Source organism: Nilaparvata lugens, chromosome 3, assembly GCF_014356525.2.
Source record: "Nilaparvata lugens isolate BPH chromosome 3, ASM1435652v1, whole genome shotgun sequence".
Classification (NCBI taxonomy): domain Eukaryota; kingdom Metazoa; phylum Arthropoda; class Insecta; order Hemiptera; family Delphacidae; genus Nilaparvata; species Nilaparvata lugens.
Window position 1 is genome coordinate 28530744 of NC_052506.1, and position 22919 is coordinate 28553662.

The window sequence follows — 22919 nt, forward strand, 5'->3', positions numbered from 1 at the left end:
ACAAATTTTCGCGATGTTTACAATTTTATCATAAAAGTAAAATTTTCTTTTAATCCTTCAACCCTGAAGCTTTTTTGTACTACTAGGATATCGGGGATGATATTCTACATCCAATTCTGACGTTGAATTGGAAATTTGAGAAAGTTGCAATTTTACACGATTTGGCAACTCTGTAATTTCTTCGGATGGAGGGCCAAGTCTTAACTTATTTTACACAAACTATAACTCTGATACAAGCTGACAAAGTAATTAGTCAACGGCTGATGGATAGGACCGATAAAGTGAGGACCACTTTATATAATGGCAGTGGAGGAAGATAAAAGAGCAATGTTGCCGATCATCCGTCTTGTCAACGCCTTCTATAGACGGTAGCTGACAAAGGTTTATTTTTGTAATATTAACTGTTTATTCTTATGTTAAATAATCAATTATATTTTTCAAAAATTTCATAATGAATTTTCATAATTAAGATCAAATATTTTGTTAATTAATTATTACTTCTACATTGTTAAAAGACGATCTGGCAACAGAGCAAAGCGAGAAAGAGATAGTGCTATCCGCTTTGAGATGTACGTTATAGTGGCAATGAGTGATTAGCAATATTATTGCTATCAATTTCCATCATTCAACAAAGCGGAGAGCACTATTTCTCGCTTTGCTCTGTTGCCAGATCGTATTTCAGCAATGTAGAATTAATAATTAATTAACAACATTTTAAATTTTCATTGAACATTGAAGTTGGGTGTTTAGTTGCTCTGAAGGTAGATAGAGAATTACGCATTGTGTTTACCTTAATGGTAAAAGAGATAGATTATTAATTGTTATAATGTTAAATGCTTATTCATACAACTAATTATTTTGAATGTTTATTTGAGAAGAGACGCTTTATAGTTAATTTTTCTATCCACAATTCAAGCAAGATACTACACTTGCATCATGACTGGTATACCTGTTTTCATACGAGACAGGTTCATAAATTAAGTGTACTGAGGTTCTCAAGTAAATTAAATTTACTTTTCGAGTTTTGACTACTCAGCCTCTTCTGCCCAACAAACGACATCGGATAGAGGCCATAAAGTTGAGAACTGCACCTTCCACCATGTCATTGTCCTATATCAAGGGGATCATCATTAACAAAAACATAAAATAATAATAATCCTTTTTCGCCACACTGCACAGAAAGCAGCTGTTTTCCAGTCCCTACGTAGATCTGAAAGACATTGTTTGCAGACGACTCTCGTCTGACGTCAGAACAGGTTTCTTTCCGGCTATGGCCGGAAAGAGTACCCTTTCCGGCCGCTAACATGGAACTAAGAAAGGATGAGTTTGGACAACTGTGCCATATGGTGCATTGTGTTCAGGAGGGTGAGATCGAAAATTTCCACCCCATTTTGAGTACCCTACGACGTCTGTTTCTTGAGATATGAGACATCAAAGTTTCCCCCCCTCATAAAAAATTCTCATTCAATTTATTATTCTTATGTAGCTGATGCCAAAAAGTTAGGCGGCTTCGTGGGTCACTTGGTGTAACCTACTCACATCCATTTATTGTCTCTTTTGATTTAAAAATCATCACCTAAGCCAAGCTAGATGACAACTCTACTTGACAACATCAGCTGTTGGAACGCACAGGGGACCCACGAAACCGCCTAAACTTTTTGGCGTCAGCTATACCTGTAATGTGGCGAAAAATATCGTACGCGACTCTCTCAGAAAGGTGTTTACGGTATTCGGATAACATATTCCCGGTACACCAGTAGTCCCATACACCAGTTAGTCAATTCAATACAAGACATGATCTATCTATCTATCTATGAAACTATCCTCATACCGTAAACACTAACTTTCTGTGCTTGTAGCGTAATCTATATAATAAGCGAGAGTAGGGTTGTGTTTGTTCGTGTGTTCGTTTGTTCACATCAAGACATGTCAACTTGTGGATTAAATAACGGAAAAACGGGAATGATTTAGATCTCCAAATTTTGCACATAGATTCTAAAAATATTCATCTCATGCACCTGGAAGCCCAAATTTCAATATTCCTTCTAGATTTTTCAGAATTAATGTTCAAATTTCATTAATGGTACATTCGATTTCATTAAAAAATCACCAAATCATATGGTCGAAATTGAAAAGGAACATCTGTTTCTATATTGATTTCTACCTGAAAAACATGGTTTTGAAACTTCGTTTTCCTGATGCAATGTTTAAGGCCATTCCACACAGCACATGGCGTGCGTGGCTGGACGCACGCCACGCCGGCCACGCTAGCCACATGCCAATTCACACCGCCACGAATGTTGCGATGCTATACCGGCCACGTTTCCCGTGAGTATGCAGGAAGATGTCAACTCCGACGGTCCTGTGGTGTGAATCTGGATTTTCTTGTGGCTTACCTTGGTTTGATGACTCCAGCAGCAGCAGTAGTAGTGATAATGAGCTGGTTTTATTGTATTCGGTGACAGCATGGGACCAGTGGGTACATCCAATCAATAAAAAAAGGAAGACCTATGGCGAATTCCATCATCTAATGCGCGACCTTGAGGCTGACAATGATAGTATACGTTCTATACGATAGTATACGTCTAGTATACGTTCTGCGCATGCTCGGACCAAAACGTGGCCGGACACTTTTGAAAAGATCGCTCAGAGAGCGAACGGTAGCCACGCGTGGCTAGTATAGCAAGCGTTGCCGCGTGGCCGTGGCTGCTATGTGAATTGCTTCATTTGATTAGCTGGGAAGCGATGTTTTGAAAAGTAGCTAGCGTGCGTCCAGCCACGCACGCCACGTGCTGTGTGGAATGGCCTACACGTGGCATGGATTATTAATTTTTCAGCTAGAACAATTTTTGAGACAAATGCTAAATAAACGTCTACAGTTTCATCAATGCTGTATCGGCAATATGAAAGCGCATGCAGTTAATATGTCTTTCAATGAAGGTGTTGATATTCACATAAAGAAATTATATTCTTCCATTTTTATTTAATTAAAATTTCAAAATTATTCGAGTACACTGTACCCTTGCGAAGCACGGGTTACCTGCTAGTATACTATTATAGAACGAGTCACTTCCAAACAGCAATGTGCTAAAATATAAATAATTTTATTGATATTGTTCTATAGATATACAGATCATTTAAACTGCTTCTTCAACTGCTTCTTCAGGATCAACCTCGTGAGATTCCAATTCTTGTTTATGATCCAATCCCAGTCTTTCCATTATATCTGAAATGAATAAAAAATAGTAATAAAATCACTACAATAAACATATTTGCCCAATTTTTCATTTTAAATATAGGGATACTGTAACAAATTAACATAAATACAAACAATAACAAGAGCCTATAACTATATAGTCCAGTCACTATATTTATTGGTGCATGCAATTTATATTGTAGTTCTGATTCTTTAATATATTATTTGGGTACATAAGAGAAGTCCAGAACCAATTTCTTCATGCAAAATTTCCTTGTGCTAGATACAGGGTGGCCCAAAAACCTCGTATTTTTGGCTCATTTTCCAGTTTTCAGCTATTTCTGCCAAATCTCGTAATCGGACAGAAAAATTTGCTCTAGCCTTTTTTTTTAGATTATAAAATTCTGAATAAAATGAGATCATTTGGAACTCTGTATCTCCAATGAGTACTGAGTTATGATTTTTCAAAAATGAGAGAAATTTGAAGAATAAAACCAATTTTGATGAATTTTAGTTTTTGATCAACAATATCTTCCGATTGTTACCATTTAGATGTTTAATTCAAAGCCCCTCTGGGCGTATTTTTGTGCTCTCATATAGATTACCAGGTACACCTGACAACAATGCTCCTTGTATTGTGAAAAACACCTAATTTTCAGCTTCAACCATCATCACCAACTACATTGTCCTCACATTGATATTTCGAACAATGACATAAGTTCATGAGATTATGTTCTATGAGAATCACCCATTAGATGCACTTAATTTCAGTATTTCCTAGTAGAGAGGCGCGCTTAAGGACACCTCAAGGATAAAAATTTCAAACACGTATAACTTTTAACACAATGCTTGGATTTCATTGTACTACACTTCATTAATCAAAAATGGAAAATTTATTGCTGACTATACTTAAGCCCATATTCCAATACACAAAAAATGGCCAAGTTCTTTATTCGAAGCTGCATGTCTTGTGAAATACTTCTGATAACATTTTAAAATCTAGTGAGTATGTGAAAATTGTCCCCTTCCACCCACTCCAATAAATAATACTTTCGATTCCAATACAATTCGAAAGTTACAAAAGATTTTAAAAATGGCGTTTTCAGTTTTTAATTTTTTTCGTGATTTTACTGTTGATCAATAGTTTCTAAAACGAGTCTGATACATCAGAGAAACTCACGATTGATTCCAAATTGTAGATAAATTCATCCTCTACGAGCTCAGTTGCCTAAAATCCATTTTGAATCACTTTTCCCTACCATAGAACTGCCAAACCCGTTAATATGAGAAAAATATCTACAATTTCCGAATTTTTTTCAACAATTAAATCTCACTTTTACGAACATATTTTTTCGCTCCAATTGGATGTAATGAGCTGTTTTTCGTGCGTCATATGGAGGGCGAAAGTGATTGTTTTCTGACCAGGCCGGTAAAGTTTTTACGGCCCTAGGGCTGTAAAATAACCTTGAAGTCAGCTGATTCTAATTTGATGTGAACGTGTTTACAAAATAGTTTATGAAACGGAATCAGTTTATGCTTCTAGAAATTGAATAAAGTATTTTGCAATAAGATACTAAAATTTTATTTGGATGAATGAAATACAAATAAGATATTATAAACTATTCAAATTCAATTTTCAGAGTAGGATAGAACTTCTAACCTAAACTTCCGAAGTCGACAACAACAAGCATTGTTGACGTTGACATTCAGATTGGCCAAATTTCAAGTGTGCTAAAACAGCTGATCAAAAAACTTTTCATTATTTGTGTTTATTATTCAATAATAATTAAAACATTTATGATAATATCATCTTATTGTCATTTGAAAGAATAAAAAATTATAAACCCAACCTCCCACATAATTGAACATAATCTTTTAGGTTATTTAGACAATTCAGAATAAAAAATAAAAATACTTGGACAATTTCCTGATATTCAGATTACCTCAGATTTGCTAGAGCTATGACCTTCCACTTTTGCTTTCGCAAATGCTTAATAAACAATTATTCTCATATAGGCATATATATTGTTTATTTTTCTGTGTGGCGAAAAATAGCGTTCACACCACGGGCAAAAATGTTTTTCCGGCTCTCAATCTTTTCTAGACCTCGGCCTATGGCCTCGGACTTGAAAACCGATTTCGAGCCGGAAAAGTCTCATTTTCGGCCCTAGGTGCGAAATATACTATTTCATGGATCGTTTACAACAGATCAAAGGGAAAATTCTATTGTACATTTCAAGATGAAGTAATGATTTTTATAGTAAGGGGTTACTGAGATACATAGTTTTGAATATAGAAATTGGCCATTTTTTGTGGTGATGAGCTTGTTTGAACCGAAAAGTATGAATTTATTTTTTTCAATTGAAAAGGATGAATTGATATAGAATTCCTTTGTATTGTTTGTTCTATCCAATAAATAAATGAATAATACATTGACAATACATACACAATTAATAGAAGATACAATTTGGAAAAATGGAGAAGACAGCTGACCAAAAATTGAGTTGTCAGGAAGTTACCTTTGGGAATATACAAGGAGAGATTATCATGAGGCTGAGCTTGACGCAGCTCTTGCGCTAGACGTGCGGCCGTTCGCCAATCGTTCGCTTTGGTTGCCTGTTCGATCATGAGCGAATACACGTCGCCACTCCTCACCAGGTCACAGCCGGCCGACAACAGCTGTCTGCACTGTTGCAACCCGCTCTCCGCCTCTCCTCTGTCTAGCATTCTGAAATCAGCGGCCATTAGAAGCACTATAAGCAACATGAATAGGGTGGCATGTCATCTGCATTACTCGCAAATAACAACAAAAAAGGTCTCTGTGAGAGCTGCCGTTCACTTTCAGGTCAAATTCATAATGCACGTTGCAATGCATTGATCACTCCGCTCACTTAACCTAGCGCCGCAGTGCAGGATGGTTTCCAACAGCTTGGCGTTGTTGTCATTTGATATGGGTGTCTGGCTTGGAAGTGTTTCGACCGCATTGCAGGATGACTATTAACGGTTGCCGGAAGATCAACAGCTGGGTTTTTTTCGCTATTTTTCGTGATAGAGAAATTCTGATTGCAGATTCGTTCTTAGCGACCCCAAGTTTAGCCTGAAGGTTCAGAATATCAACAATGTTTTTAAATAATTAAAAATCATCATGAAAAGTCATTAATATGGTAGTACACCACGTTCATGGAAACTTTTCACTGGTGACTGGAGTTATTATTGATTATAGGTAGCACAAAAATCAAAATAATCGTGAGAAAGAAAACTGCTGATGAACGCGAATAAGACCGTCACTCCATTGTTCTATTGTCTCGGCTGCTTGGCTGAGCCTGGCTGGAGGGATCAAATAACCGACTGGATTGATCTTTCGTCTGTCCACCAGGCGGGACTACGCCGACCATTGCTGGGTGGAAGATGTTACTGCGGCCGCTCGCATTCCCACCAACGCTGCTATTATTTGCTGTCTCAGCGCCTAGTCCGATTCAGACAAGCATCCAGCTTGCACTGCGGAGCTAGCTTTAGGGTGAACAATTTAATGCCGTTTGCACAGTGACTGTTAAAAGTAAATTTCATTTTAAACTTGAGTAAATCCATATCAAGTTACGTTTGTTATAATGCGGCTCATTTTGAGTTTGAGCCACCAGCTGATTACAGTCAGTTCAAGCTTTGACTGCGCAAACGGTCCTTAGTGTCCTTGGAACTTACTATATAAACATGTAACACTCAACTATGGTGAGGCCACCTTCCATTCTAATAAGAGAATCAGGAAAGGGATGATAAAGCGAATTCTTCAAATAGAAGAGTGAATTGAATACAATAAAAATAATGCGAAACTTATATTTTAATCAAGGATTATAGCTGAGAAGGTGTTACAATATATAATACAGTGTTTTTTCTAGTCCTGTCAACAATTTTTTATTTCAATTTATAAAAGTGAAATTTAGTAGTAACAAAAATGTATATTCAATATTTGATTACTTACATTTATTAGTTACTAATTTCGATTAGAATAAGCTCAAAATGTCTACCAATTTCAATTGAGGTTTACACGCTTCAACTCTTTTAACCATATCAGCAGAAACCTTTTTGAAAGTTGCAACATCTGTGAATGAGTCTGTATTTTTGGCTTCAAGTTCATCAATATTGTAAGGATTGTTTTTGAAGACCTATGACTTCATGTAGCCTCACAGCAAGTAATCAGGGTATGCAAGGTCTGGCGACCTTGGAGGCCATGAACCCATGCTTGTTATGGATACCTGCTGTTCTATGGTAGAAGAAATCCGGCTCATAAGACGACCAGAATCCACACATCATTTTACACAGCTCAAGAATAATAAACTCGCACTGCCGTGTGTATACAGATTGAGTATGTTTCATAGGATGCCTATGGCTACTAGCTTCGTACGACGAAACAGAATTCACTTTTATTTATTCAAGTAAGTTACAATACATTCTGGTTCATACACGAATCTACAATAAATTACAGTACAACAGCCAATTATGCAACAAATTTCACATATTATGAAAACTTATTAATTACAATGAAGATTGAATGCAACATTAGAATATTGATAATATAGTATTGTAATATAACTACATAAATCAGCGGTGTTTCAACAATGAATAAATGATAATTTCAATGAATAATATACACCCCACTATATATTATATGTGTTGGGGTATAAGTAATTATGTAGTTGCTTATTGCGTGTAATAATTACTATTTACAAACTTCATTCACTGATATGGGATTAAAGTTTTTTATAATAAAATTAGTAAAAATGTATAATACAAGCAAACAAAATTATGGAATTAGTAAATAAATATTAATGTTCTATTAAGGATAATAATAAGAAAGGTTATTTTTAGAAAAATGAAAAACAGTAAAGAGTGGAATGAAGAATAAATAGTTTCAATATTTACAGTCTAACTAAATTTTCACAATTTTCCACTCCAATATCAACCAACCAGGAAAATAAACTTTTCTTGAACCTGTGTCTATTGAATTCTTCCCTAATGTAACTTGGTATTGAATTATAAATTTTTGGTCCCAAATATGTGTAGTTTCTTTGCCCAAATGTAGTGTTCATCCTTGGTACTATTGAATACGTGTTTCTCTGCCTTGTTTGATGGTTATGATCTGCCAGTCTTATGTGTTCGTTGTTTCTCCTCATTCGCATGATGATAGCCTGGATGTAGAGTTGTCTTACACTCAGTACTTTACTGTCCTTGAAAAGAATGTTCGTGGGGAATTGATTCTCCTTGAAGCCTATTATTTTTAGTATTCGTTTTTGAAGTTTATAGAGAGGTTCAACATGTGTAAAATTCGTAGCTCCCCAGATAATTATGACGTATCTTAAAATTGATTGCACTAAAGAAAAATAAACAGTTTTTAATGTCTCATAGTTGAGGATTTTACGGAGTTGATAGAATTTGTAGAGAAGCTTCCTGATTCGGGTAATTGATAGATTAATGTGCTTGTCCCATTTGAATTTGTTGTCCACTATTGTTCCTAAATATTTCATTTCATTGACTTGTTGAATTGAAGGACAATCACACGGGTTGTTGGTGCTTCCACAGTGATGCAGGATTATTGAAGAATCCGGTGGTCTCGTCCGTTCTGTCAGAGAAAAGGCTAAAAATTTCGTTTTTGTTGCATTTACTGTAAGCAAATTTTCTCTTAACCATTTATCGACTTTGATCAATTCTTCCTGTGCCAGATTAAAAACTTCCTCCCAGGTGTTTCCTTCAAATAGTATACACGTATCATCAGCAAAAGCTATTACTCTTCCTCTTATCTTAATTGAACATAGCTCATTTGCATATGCCAAATACAGAATTGGCCCAAGAACTGTTCCTTGGGGAATCCCAAACTTCATCGTTTCCTCTGAACTGAGATGTTCTTCAACTTTGACTTTCTGACGCCGGTCAAAGAGGTATGATTAACAGTGTCAAAAGCTTTTGCTAGGTCCAGGAACACTGCTGCACATTTTTTGTTATTTTCTAGCTTATCTGTGACAAAATTTGACAATTCTAATACCGCATCTTCTGTACTCCTCCCCTCACGAAAACCAAATTTATTCCTAGATAGTAAGTTGTTTTTTCCATGTAATTCACAAGACGTTTCTTTACCAGTTTTTCCAAAATCTTAGAAATATTGCTTATAAGTGAAATAGGCCTGTAATTGGTGGCATTTGTTTTGTCGCCTCCTTTATGTAATGGTCTAACACATGTCTCTTTCATAGCTTTTGGAAAAATTCCTTTTGACAGACTTAAATTAAATATGTGAATTAATGGTTTTACAATTACATTTTTTATCAACTTCAATGTTCTATTATTGATTCCATCAAGTCCTGGAGCACTGTCATTTCGCAAACTACTAATAGCTTCAAGAAGCTCATCTTCAGTTACTGGGTGAAAGTAGATGGAGTGTAGAGTTCTTGTAACAGGTTTATATTGGGATATGATTTGGTCTAGTGTTTTTCTTAAGGAATCTATTATTGTCTCCGCCATTTCTTCACCTACATTTGTGAAAAAGTTATTCATGTGGTTGAGCACAGTTTCTGGATTTTCCTTTAGATTGAAAATCCTATAATCTATTTTAATAGCATTCAATTTCATTTTTGTTTTTGATTTAGAGTCAGTAGCATCTTCGATTACTTTCCACATTTTTTTATTATCCTTACCAGCTTCATACAATTTCTCTCTATAGTATTGGTCCTTTGTTTCATGAATTAAAGCTGTGAGTGTATTCCTATACCGACGATAGAAGTTGGTTAAGTTAATGTTGTTTGGGTCTTCCTTTCTTCTTTTGTTGAGTAGATTTCTGGTTCTTATTGCTGCTACTATACCTCTGGTGATCCATGGTTTGATGGGTTTGTACTTCTTCTTCCGCCGATGCTGCTTGATATTATTTTGTATATGTTGTCTCAGAGTTGATAAGAAGGTGTCATAAGATGTATCTGGATTATTATCTTCTAAAACATGAATCCACTCCTCATTCAGTAGTTCATTCTTCAAGCTATTAATGTCTATTTTCTCGTTTATTTCATGTGTTCCAGTTTCATTTGCACTATTTCTCGAAATATGTTGCACTCCTAGAATTGTGGTGAAGTGGTCAGTTATTGTTGATTCATAAATGATTGGAAAAAAATTATCTCTGGAGTTGGTAGCAATGTGATCTATGCAAGAATCAGTTTCTGTTGTAGTTCTGGTTGCTTGCTTAATGCAGAGTCTGAGCCCATGCTCGCTTAGAAGATCGCAGTAGTCATTCAATTGATGATATGGACGAATTTGAAGGGTGTTAATATTCATGTCTCCGGCACATATGACTTGTTGCCCTCTTAATTCATTCAGGATCGATTCTAAGTCACTCAGGAAATCTGTAATATCATTGAAGGACGGTGATCTGTATATTGCAAGGATGTTCCACTTTTTGTCTGCTGCATCCAACCGAATATGTAGAACATTTGCCTGGTTAATATGTAGCTCAACACATTGTACATTTATACTATCTTTAACATAAACAACTACACCATCATTTTGTAATGGGTTGTTTATGGTGGAAAATACATCATATCCTCGAATGGACTGGAGTACAAATTCAGTCCTAATCCAGCATTCGGTTAGAATAATAACATCAAAAGAAAAATTAATGTCGCACAATTGAATCATCAGCTCATCAAAATTTCTTCTGATACTCCTCATATTGAGACAGAAGATGCTCAAATCACAAGAACTCAATGCTGCACAAAGTTGTTGACTGTTGTTGATCACTTCATCGTTTATTTCTTCAAAATAATCAAGATCCTCGAAGCTGAGCAAATTTGATAAATTGTTGTTACTCATTATTTAAACTCTCATTAATCCCTTCCATGTTTCTTTCATTCCAGCTTAAGAGAAACTCTTCACTAACATCCTTTAGTTTTCGAATTAGGGTCAGCACTAAATCTTCTTGCCCTGTTGTGATATATCTGAAGGTTTGTGTGTGTCTGCTCATTGCTACTATTACATGTTGTGTGCTGTTATATATTCCAAGTTGTTTTTTATTGTTCCTTATCAGAACTACATTCTTGTGAGTTAAGCCCTGTGCTTCATGAATTGTATGGACTTTAATTAAAGGGTGAAGTTTTGATTGCAGCTCTTCTAGCACTGTTTTCTTCTCGAGCTGAGTGAATGTAAGAATCAGAGTGTTAGGTTCAAATGGTCCAAGTTCTCCATTTGTTATTGGAGGTCAGACGGATAACAGGACCTCATTTTTCGTACCAATGTCCTGGTAGTAGCTGGAAAGGATGTAGCAGACGTCTATTGGACACCTTCTAGTTAATGAACTCTCATTAATCCCTTCCATGTTTCTTTCATTCCAGCTTAAGAGAAACTCTTCACTAACATCCTTTAGTTTTCGAATTAGGGTCAGCACTAAATCTTCTTGCCCTGTTGTGATATATCTGAAGGTTTGTGTGTGTCTGCTCATTGCTACTATTACATGTTGTGTGCTGTTATATATTCCAAGTTGTTTTTTATTGTTCCTTATCAGAACTACATTCTTGTGAGTTAAGCCCTGTGCTTCATGAATTGTATGGACTTTAATTAAAGGGTGAAGTTTTGATTGCAGCTCTTCTAGCACTGTTTTCTTCTCGAGCTGAGTGAATGTAAGAATCAGAGTGTTAGGTTCAAGTGGTCCAAGTTCTCCATTTGTTATTGGAGGTCTGACGGATAACAGGACCTCATTTTTCGTACCAATGTCCTGGTAGTAGCTGGAAAGGATGTAGCAGACGTCTATTGGACACCTTCTAGTTAATGTTTGATGGATTCTCTTCTCACAGAGAGATGAAATGTGTGACCATTCAGCTGTTAATTTACTTCTCTCTATGTAAGGTATTTGGTTTGAATCTCCTAGCAGAATAATCTCAGAAGCACCAGCGAGAGATGAGACAAATCCCACGAAACCTGCATGCATTAATACTGCTTCATCTATGAAAACACGTTTGTACTGCTTTTTTGATCCGTTTATTATAAAAGATGAAACTGTTCTATAATCCTGTTTAATTATTCTTTCATATTTATTTTTGTGAATTCTATTCACCTCTTGCCTAATTTCATTTATTCCAGCTCTTGTCTGACACAAAATGAGATCTTTACCTGGTGTATGTTGCTGAAGGATAAAGTGAGTTTTACCACACCCTGGAACTCCATCCATCCAAGTTATTTTTGGCATCTTACCATTTGTGATATAAATTTTTTATTAGAAATAAATTTCCATACACTTACAATAGGGTAACAGGACTAAAAGTCACTCTGTACAAGATTGTTAATCCCGGTTGGTTCACCTCAGCATTACCTTATTTACGTGAATTAGGTGAAACTCAAAATAGGAGTACAGAAACAAGATAGCCTTATTATAAATTGTATTTCAACTTGGAGGAGAATTATTTGAATATATAATGTGAAAATTGAAATTCATTCTGTAGTTCGAAGAGAAGGCAATGAATTGTTAATAAATGTGACTAGCATTGAACGATTTTACAGTGGGTGTCATTCGTAAGTGTGATTTCTCAAAAGTGCAAGTATTTCAACTTTTCGTTATTTGTGTTTATTATATAGAATAATAAACACATCAAAAATATTAACATATTGCCACAAATATTAACATATTTTACATCACCTTTCCTCTTACCTTTAAAACCTAATTGAATAGAATTTGAATTCAAATTTTAATTGAATAGAACCTTTAGGGCAGGTTTCCGAGCTCGGGATTTAGCTAAGTTCTAGACTTTAACTGGCTTTAAACTATGGAGTCAGAAAATTGGCTTTCCGAGTCAGAGCGTTAACGTAGTCGAGGACTCAAAAAGACCCAGGAGTTTAGAGATCACGTTAGACCCTGGAGTTTAAAATTTCGCTTTCTGAGTAAAGGGCTTATAAGTCCAGGACTTGAATTAGATTCTCGCCTCTTTCCGAGTAAAGGATTTATGAAAAATCGTTAAGTCCAGAACTTAAAACAGCGTGATTTTAAACCCTCGACTGAGGTAGGTTTTATAATTAAGTTCTGGACTTAAACTGAGCAAACATATCAATCGATTCAATCAATTTAATGATCAATAATTAATAATAGCATAACGTAAAATGAAATTTTTATTCAATCATATTTCAAAAGTTTAGGGTTTGCTTTGAATAGGTTTACAAATGAATCGAGACATATTTTCACAAAATAGTTTGGTGAGCATGCTCATTTGAATAAGCCCGCTTCATTGTTCAATCAGCTGTCTCGCATTGCCAAAATAACAACAATATAATATTATGAATTTCCCTCGTGTTTACTGCGTTAAAGTCCTGGACTCAAAAGTCAAGAACTTATAGGCCTAGATCCCAAGCTCGGAAACCGGCCTTTAAGATTATTTTCACACACTAGACGAATTGGAACTCGCAGTTCTGAGGCACTCCCTCTACAGTTATTAGCCTACATACTTTATAATCTGATTTCATTTTAAAATCAACCTTTGAAATCACTATGGATGATACAGTAAAGACGTAACAAACCTTCGTATATCAAGGAACTTTTTCACAGAAGCAGTTTTTCTAGCAACTGATTCAACAACACTGGCATACTGGTCAGAGTCCTTCGATAGGCAGCGTGCAGCTTCATTCAATGCACCCAACGCCTTCTCGTAGTTTCCATACTCATCAATTTCTACCTGATGACAAAAACAGTATTATTTAATAAATGTAATATAAAATAATAAAAACTCCAATAGTTCCAATTTTTAATAGAGAATACATAGAAAGGATTTAAGGTATAAAATATTATTTTTATTGTATATTCGTGGTGAGGGACAGGGAGAAAGTTTGTTTTCCGATTGCACATAATTATGTCTATTGAATTGAACCGCGGTTAAGTGGTGTCATCTAATTGAACCAGCACTATTAGACCAAAAAACGAATCAGACTCCGAATTCGTAGACGTCACTAGATCACCTTAAATTTAATAGACATACGCAACAATAGAAATAACAGCGACAATAGCAACTGAGCTCAAGAATGAAGAAATCACGTTTCCAATCTAATTATTTACTATTTCCTTCTCAATGTGAGAACCATCTTTACTTTGAGCATTTTTCGGTAATTTGAGTTATAGTCCGGGCGCAAAAAATGTCATTCCGTGGTCATTTTTGGGTAACAGCCATGGAAGATGTCTCAATTTCTTCGTTAGGTCTGGCATAATAAGGATCGTGATGATGATAAGTCGAAATCACAGGCACCTCGGAAACAAGATGGCCGCCAAAATTTTCAGGGTTTTGCTATATCGCTTGTATTTCAATAACCGTTCAAGATATTCAACCTTTTTTCTAGACAAAAATATTTTTAAAATCTTCCTCTACAATTTTTGTTTCATAAAATTTTCCTCTAAAACGCATATTTTTTGTTATAACCTTCAAAAGCCCAAAAAACTTTTTCTAATTTCATTCAATTATAACCTTTTTTGTGCAAGAGATACAGAGACATTTTGAATCTTTGAAATTTAGAGCGTTTTTCAACTTTGGAACGATATATCTTCATGCGCTGTACATAACAAAATGAGTTCTCCAGCGCCCTCCAAAGGAAACCCTGTATGATTTCTGGTGCGTTTTTCCATATGCATGAGGGAACAAACTAGAACCATAAAATCTATTTTTCCTGACTACTTCAAGATAGTGACTTGCAAATTGTCTCAATCTCTTTGTTATAACAAGCCGAATAAGAATATTGATGATGAAAACAACGAAAATATTCGACATCATTGAAAAATTCAAGATGACGGTCATTATTGACAGAAATTTTTATATCCATTGCGATTCAGTTATTGTGAGAGTTATCGGATTGGTTTTATCACCAAAGTTTTTAGAACTAACCAAACTATGATGTTCGAGTGAATCGTTTCATTTCGTCCACTCTTTTCGAATGAAAATCAAAATCGAAATAAATCGAATGATTTATTCAACTTCAAAACTTGAAACACACATGTTTCGGGGACAATATTTCACTTTACACCCTGTAAATGTATTCGCAGTAGACATACACTAGTGTTATTGGTACTGTGTTTTAGAATATTTCCAAGGCTTTAAAATGACATCTGTTTGGAGGCTGTATGTTCATATTCCACGGCTGGAGCGTCATCGGAAATAGAGAGAAAAGTACTGTTTGCATCGGAAAACACGCTTTTTCCACCAAATGCCAATCCCAAAAATAAGAAAACCGTGTAACTCATGTCTCCTTAAAGGTACAGTATCAAATGGAATGGTATCAATCTCTTTGTAATGATGTGTAGAAAGAGATTATCCATTATGGCAATCTCAATAAATTTTGTCATCATAATAAAAAACTAAATGGCGGCAAAAATGTCATTTTTGAGAAATCATAAGTAATTCTAATAATGTCGAGGATATCGGATTAATTCAGCAATCTGGAAGCTCCAAAATAATCATACTACAATATCGCAAATTTATCTAATTCCAACAAATTTTACTGTGTTTCCATCATCAATATTCTTATTCGGCTTGTTGTAACGAAGAGATTGAGACAATTTGCAAGTCTCTATCTTGAAGTAGTCATGAAAAAATAGATTTTCCCTCCAACTTCTGCCTAAAGTGCTTACTTTACTCCCTGGAACATAATACTAAAGTGTCACTTTTTCGCTCTCGGGACGAAAAAAGAGAAAAACTCCCTAGAGCGTAAAAGTAACTCTATTTAAATAACATGGGAAGCATCTCTATTTTTATAACTTACATTTGAAATATGTTAGAAGGTCTAAGCTCAGATGAGGGAGCATAATAGAGGTGTCTGTCATTGAGTCAACTGAATTCAAAACTACAACCAGAATTTTGATCAACTCATGAAATATATGTTTGTATAAGATTACATACTTAATATTAGTAGACGATAAAAATTTATACATATTTTATTTTATTCAAAATACAAGCCAACAAATATTTTTTATCTGCAATTCAAATCTGAAACCCGCAAACTGGAGTAAGCCATTTTTGATAGCTAGCCAGCTGATATAATTGTTACAACTTTTGCCGATAGATAGCGCAATCGGCAGTGCCAATCAGACGACCGGTTTTTAGGTTTTAGATTTTAGGTTATGTTGTTAAAAAACATAGTCACCAATAACGTAAGTTATTAAAATTATTTGATTTGCAGTTTCTATAAAAAAATGTTGTGTAAATCACGAGCGAAAAATACGTTTTCTCCCTCAGGAAAATTGTTGCCCTCGGCTTCGCCTCGGGCTTCAAACTTTTTCCCACAGGGGGAAAAAGTTGTACTTTTCACTCTAGATATACAAATAACTATGATAGTTCTAGCTTGTTACATCATGCGTATGGAAAAATGCACCAGAAATCATGTAGGGTTTTCTTTGGAGGGCGCTGGAGAACTCATTTTCTGACTTACAGCGCATGAAGATATATTATCGTTCCAAAGTTGAAAAAACGCTCTAAGTTTCATAGATTAAAAATTTGTCTATATCTCTTGCACAAAAAAGTTATAATGGAATGAAATTAGAATTTTTTTGGGCATTTGAAGGTTATAACTGATAAATATGCGTTTTAGAGGATTACTGAAATACAAGCGATACAACCGAAAAATGTATGTTTCACGTTTTTGAAGTTGAATAAATAATGGAAAGAGTGGTCGAAATGAGATGATTCTTTCGAACATCATTGTTTGGTTAATTCTAAACACTTTGGTGGTAAAACCAATCCGATATCTCTCACAATAACTGAATAACAAGCGATATAAAAATTTCTGTCAATAATGACCGCCAACTTGTATTTTTCATTGATGTCGAATATTTTCGTTGTTTCCATCATCAATATTCTTATTCGTCTTGTTGTAACGAAGAGATTGAGACCATTTGCAAGTCTTTATCTTAAAGTAGTCATGAAAAAATAGATTTTATAGTTCTAGTTCTAGATATACAAATAACTATGATAGTTCTAGCTTGTTACCTCATGCGTATGGAAAAACGCACCAGAAATCATGCAGGGTTTTCTTTGGAGGGCGCTGGAGAACTCATTTTTTGACGTACAGCGCATGAAGATATATTGTTCTAAAAGGTGAAAAAATGCTCAAATTCATCATTTTCGTCTAAATTTCATAGATTTTAAATTTCTCTGGTATGGAATGAAATTTGAACAAATTTAGAAAGAAAATTTTTGGGCTTTTGAAGGTAATAACTAAAAAAAATATGCATTTTGGAGGAAAATTTTATGAAACAAAAATTGTAGAGGAAGATTTCAAAAATATTTTCGTCTGAAAAAACGGTTGAATATCTTGAACAGTTATTGAAATACAAGCGATATAGCAATAGTGCCTTATTCATGACATTTGCTCCCGGAATATTAACCATAAGTCTAAATAATTTCTGAATCATGTTTTTATTAGCTGGATGAAACGAATTTAGGTACAATTCTTTCCACTAGGTCGCGCGCTTGTCGGTTCAGCCATTTTGCAGCCATCCCAATCAGCTGTTGACATTGTTGGTATATATTTTGAATGCGAATTTGTTCTGTATTATTTTCTGAATATAGTATAAAGTGAGATCCATGTTATAATGGCAGTGAAGAACGATAGGAGAAAAACGTTGCCAAGTCTCTCCATTTTGCCACTGACTGTACACAGCTGTTACTCAATTCATCCCATTAAATTTAATCTAATAATAATTATCATTTCCTTGATAAAATAATTAATTTAATGTCAAATTATTCAAGGAAATATATTTTTTCATAATTTGATTCAAAAATTTGCTTTCATAACTGAGATTAGATTTTTATTTTTATACAAACCTGAAATGGCTGCTAATTTAAAAAACTGTGACACAACAATCTGAATTTCAAAACAACAGAAATTAAGTTATTTGGTAGATATTCTACTCCAATTTCTTTTAAAAATAATAGAAAAATAGAAATCCTGTTCAAAAATAAGTAATTTCAATGGATTAATTCTTAAATAACTTTTCAATATTATTTATACCGGTAAGAGTAGGTCTAACCTATACGGGTAGGCTAACTGAAGCATGGATGAAGTCTAGGATGGTTAGTTATTAACTTTCAAAATGTCATTTCAGGTATTTTAATTCGTGTTTCTCATATGTTAATGTTTAAAAATTATTTCATTGTTTCAAAAATACATTTTAAATCAATTATACAACTTGTGTACTCAAGTATTTTAATAGAATGAAGAAAAAAATGGCGGCTGTGAATTGTTTGGTCAGTTTTGTACAGTCACTGTCAAAAGTGAATATAAAATATTCTGGCAAATAGACATCATTGCAAAGCGAGAGAGAGATAGTGCTATCTGTTTTGTTGTATGATAGAAAAGGACAGCAGCAGTATTGTCAATCGTACACTGCCATTATAATGTGGACCTCCTATAAGTATAACCATAGAGAAACAATAGCGTAAGTATATATCCCATGGTATAGGACGTTTATGTCGCAACTTTTACTGTTATCTCAAGCCGATAGTCCACGTAGTTCTTTTCCGTGAAGCTGTGTGACGCTTCACATACTGAGCCGTTCATACACTTTCACCCCAACAAAACAGTAAAAGTCGACAATAATCGACAGTAATACGCTATTGTTTCTCTATGGTATAACTTGAATAAAACTGAGAACTTTTGCTGAGAATTTTCAACTTCAATGAAAATTATTTTTGTAATTTTGACATAATGAATATTTTAAATTAATTAATAAATTATTTTAATTGAAAATTAATGATAGATTTAAACACATAATGGTATTGGATATTAAAATATTTAAATATAATATATTATTCAATTATATATCTTGAACATTATTTATTATTCATTATAATTATTTTTTTATGAATTGATTGGTTGATAAATTATTTAGAAATTTAAATTTATTTAAAATTATTTACTATTTCAAATTAATTCGATTAATTGAAATAAATTATTGATTATAAATTTCCAATTAAATTAATTATTATTATTTATTATAAATAAATCAACGTTTTTATTAATAACAAAATTACACAGACTAACATTTGATGGATTTCAGGACACTCCTCCCATAATTACTCACTTTTCATATTCAATGGTAACTGTAGGGAAAATTTAATGTCAAATACGTACGCAAAGTTTGTTTGCTGCACTCAAGAAACCAACGTGTAAAACCAAGAGTAAACGTTTCTTGCGGTGCAGCAAACTGTCACTTTGCGCGATAGTTGCAGAAATAACTATTTCGTGATCAGTGAGAATTTGAAAAGAAGGTAGATTGATTGTGGAGAAATTAATTTTCGGAAATACATTTTCCGTGATGTTTGGCAGCCTTTTATTCTAATTGGAAATTAGTTTCATGATCAAGTAATATTTATAAGTTGAGTAATGACATCATAACTATTGGAAGCACTGTTTTTACTTTCCTTGCCCTATTACCATAGGTAAAGGAAAAGTAATGCTTTCCAAAAAAAATTGGTCTGTGTGTGTGTGTGTGTGTGTGTGTGTGTGTGTGTGTGTGTGTGTGTGTGTGTTTTCAATGAAATTCAATTCAAGATGGCGGGAAAAATGGCGGATAATTACTAAAAAAACATGTTTTTCACGTTTTTCTCGAAAACGGCTCTAACGATTTTCTTCAAATTCATACTATGGATAGCTATTCATAAGCCCTATCAACTGACATGAGTCTCATTTCTGGGAAAATTGCAGGAGCTCAGTAATAATCTTGAGAAAAATGGCAGATAATTACTGAAAACCCATGTTTTTCACGATTTTCTCAAAAATGACTCGACCGATTTTTTCAAATTCATACCATGTATAGTTATTTATCAGCTCTATCAACTGGCATAAGTATTTTTCCTGGGAAACTAATGGGGGGTCCACACCATCCTTGAGAAATGGACTTTGTAACCTCCTTCTCGTGCATGAGGTAGGTAGGTAGGTAGAGCAGTTCATGAAAAGAACACATAGTCGATATATTTCATCTGGAGAACAGCTGTTTTGACGACTTTTAAAAAAATCATCGAGTTTCACAATTATTTACAAAGGAAAAAGTACTCTGATAACAATTATTATATATACACATATTCAGTAGTCTGATCGTAGTTGCAAAAATGTTGCCACCAATCGTCACTATGTTATTCCCCTAAATTATTCTCGTTTAAGAATGAGGCTTACAGTTCAATGAACAAGGAAAGTTGTGTGAGTGTACCACACCAGATTTTCATAAATGAATATGAGATACAAACCTGAGCACAAGATGTATAGAAGTTGGCGAGAAGATGGGGAGCACGGCCTTTGGTGTAGAACGTGACGATGTTCTTGAGCAGGTCGGGCTGCGACTGCCACTCGAGGGACTGCAAGTAGTTGGCGGCCATCACGTAGATCTCACGTTGTCGAGAAACCGTCGCAAAGAAAATCACCTTTTCGGTATCTCCAGATTTCAGGAGTGCCTTCATTGCCTTTACCTAAATTTGAACAATCATAAAATTTCTATTTCATCATCTGTTTGATCCGTCCATACAAACAATTCATATTTTTCATAAATATTTTTGGACAGGAAATTGTGTTAAAATTAGTACTAAATAATGTTGATTAATTCGGAAAAATGTGAAATAGATTAATTAAATTCCAAAACAAAGAAACACCTGCACATAAAGGACTTGATATGACATAAATTGGTCCAATATAGCAGTCTTTGTGGCTCTTTGGTTTTTTCATAATTTAAAATTTATTACAGATTCATTGGCAAGATCAATGAAGAAAAAAATCAAATTTGTCTTATATAATTGAACAATGTAGGTGCAAAACGGATTAAAGCCAATGACAAACCTGATAAACAAAAAAACCATTGAATGCAAATAATATTGCAATTCAATAAAATATTAGTAGAGGCGTTAGATTGATGCTTACCTTGTTACCAGCCTGAGTGAACTTCTTTGTGGCAAGATGGTAATTGGCCTGCATGAGAGCACATTCAGCCAGGTGCTCGAGAATTTCAGCCCTATTTGGATCGCCCTGAGAGGGGGTGAGGGCTTCTGCGAGCTCTTCAGTCAGTGGCACACTCCTTTCCCAACAAAGTGATACTCCGTCTTTGTACTACACAGAAAAGTTGAAAATAATAGTATATTTCGCACCTAGGGCCGAAAATGAGACTTTCCCGACTCGAAATCGGTTTTCAAGTCTGAGGCCGTAGGCCGATGACTAGAAAAAATTGAGAGCCGGAAACACATTTTTGCCCGTGGTGCGAACGCTATTTTTCGCTACACAAAAAAATAAAACAATATACAGTATATATGAGAATAATTGTTTATTAGGCACTTCCGAAAGAAAAACTGGAAGGTCATAGCTCTAGCAAATCTGTGGTAATCTGAATATCAGGAAATTGTCAAAGTATTTTTATTTTTCATCTGATATGTCTAAATAACCTAAAATATTATGTTCAATTATATTTTAATGTGGGAGGTTGAGTTTATACTTTTTTATTCTTTCAAATTACAATGAGATGATATTATTATAAATTTTTTGATTCTTGAATAATAAACAGAATGAAAGTTTGATCAGCTGTTTTAGCACATTTGAAATTTGGCCAATCTGAAAGTCAACAATGCTTGTCGTCTTTAACTGCGGAAGTTTAGGTTAGAAGTTCTATGCTACTCTGAAAATCGAATTTGAATTGTTTTTTATAATATATATCTTATCTGTATTTTATTCATCCAAATAAAATGATAGAATATTATTGCAGAATACTTTATTAAATCCTAGAAGCATAAACTGATTCTGTTACATAAACTATTTGTGAAAACGTTCAGCACCATGGTTATTGCCCAAGTAGTTCCAAAATTATGCACCATGTTTCGTGATAAACGCAGTACTATGAGGTTTGAGGTTGGATTCTATTATACTCTGAGAATTGAATTTGAATAGTTTACAATATCTTATTTGTATTTCATTCATCCAAATAAAATGATAGTATCTTATTGCAAAATACTTTATTCAATTCTAGAAGCATAAACTGATTCCGTTTCATAAACTATTTAGTAAACACGTTCACATCAAATCAGAATCAGCTGACTTCAAGGTTATTTTACAGCCCTATGGCCGTAAAACTTTTACCAGCCTGGTCAGAAAACAATCACTTTCGGCCTCCATATGACGCACGAAAACCAGCTCATTACATCCAGGTGGGGCGAAATAGTATATTTCGCACCTAGGGCCGAAAATGAGACTTTTCTGGCTCGAAATCGGTTTTCAAGTCCGAGGCCGTAGGCCGAGGACTAGAAAAGATTGAGAGCCGGAAAAACATTTTTGCCCATGGTGAGAACGTTATTTTTCGCCACACAGAAAAATAAACAATATATACGGTATATGAAAATAATTTTCAATAGTCTATTGCATATTTGCCATCCAAAAAAGTGGCTCATCAAAATCGAGTCTGCCGACATGTATCCCTAGTTAATCATTATAAAAAATAAAGCAACTGGCTCTTAAAATACCTGAAAGCAAGGTCTAGAGCGGTGCGGAAGAGTCCAGCTCGATGATAGAGGAGGACAGCGCGATCGGGCGCCGTCGATTCAAGATGGCGGGCTGCCTCTGTCTGTTCACGCGGTCCAGCCGACAACGCCAGAGACCACAGCTGGTCATCCAAATGCTGCTCCTGCCAAAATACCGGCCAAATGTAACTATTACAATTCTACTATTATTATTAAAGAGCTCCTTGAAAGGTTTACTAAAACAA

The 22919-nt window shown here is 34.6% G+C and overlaps 1 protein-coding gene across 1 annotated transcript in view; it reads right to left on the reverse strand.

Moving 5' to 3' along the window:
• Positions 1 to 2963: 2963 nt before the first annotated feature.
• Positions 2964 to 22919, reverse strand: part of LOC111051638 (intraflagellar transport protein 140 homolog) — a 73679-nt gene continuing 53723 nt past the window's right edge. The window contains exons 17-22 of the mRNA XM_039422759.1: positions 22686 to 22838; positions 21095 to 21280; positions 20431 to 20649; positions 13727 to 13881; positions 5716 to 5924; positions 2964 to 3226 (exon numbers count right to left, since the gene is read on the reverse strand). Of these exons, the coding sequence (XP_039278693.1) occupies positions 3138 to 3226; positions 5716 to 5924; positions 13727 to 13881; positions 20431 to 20649; positions 21095 to 21280; positions 22686 to 22838 (1011 nt within the window). The 3' untranslated portion in view covers positions 2964 to 3137. The remainder of the gene's footprint in view (positions 3227 to 5715; positions 5925 to 13726; positions 13882 to 20430; positions 20650 to 21094; positions 21281 to 22685; positions 22839 to 22919) is intronic.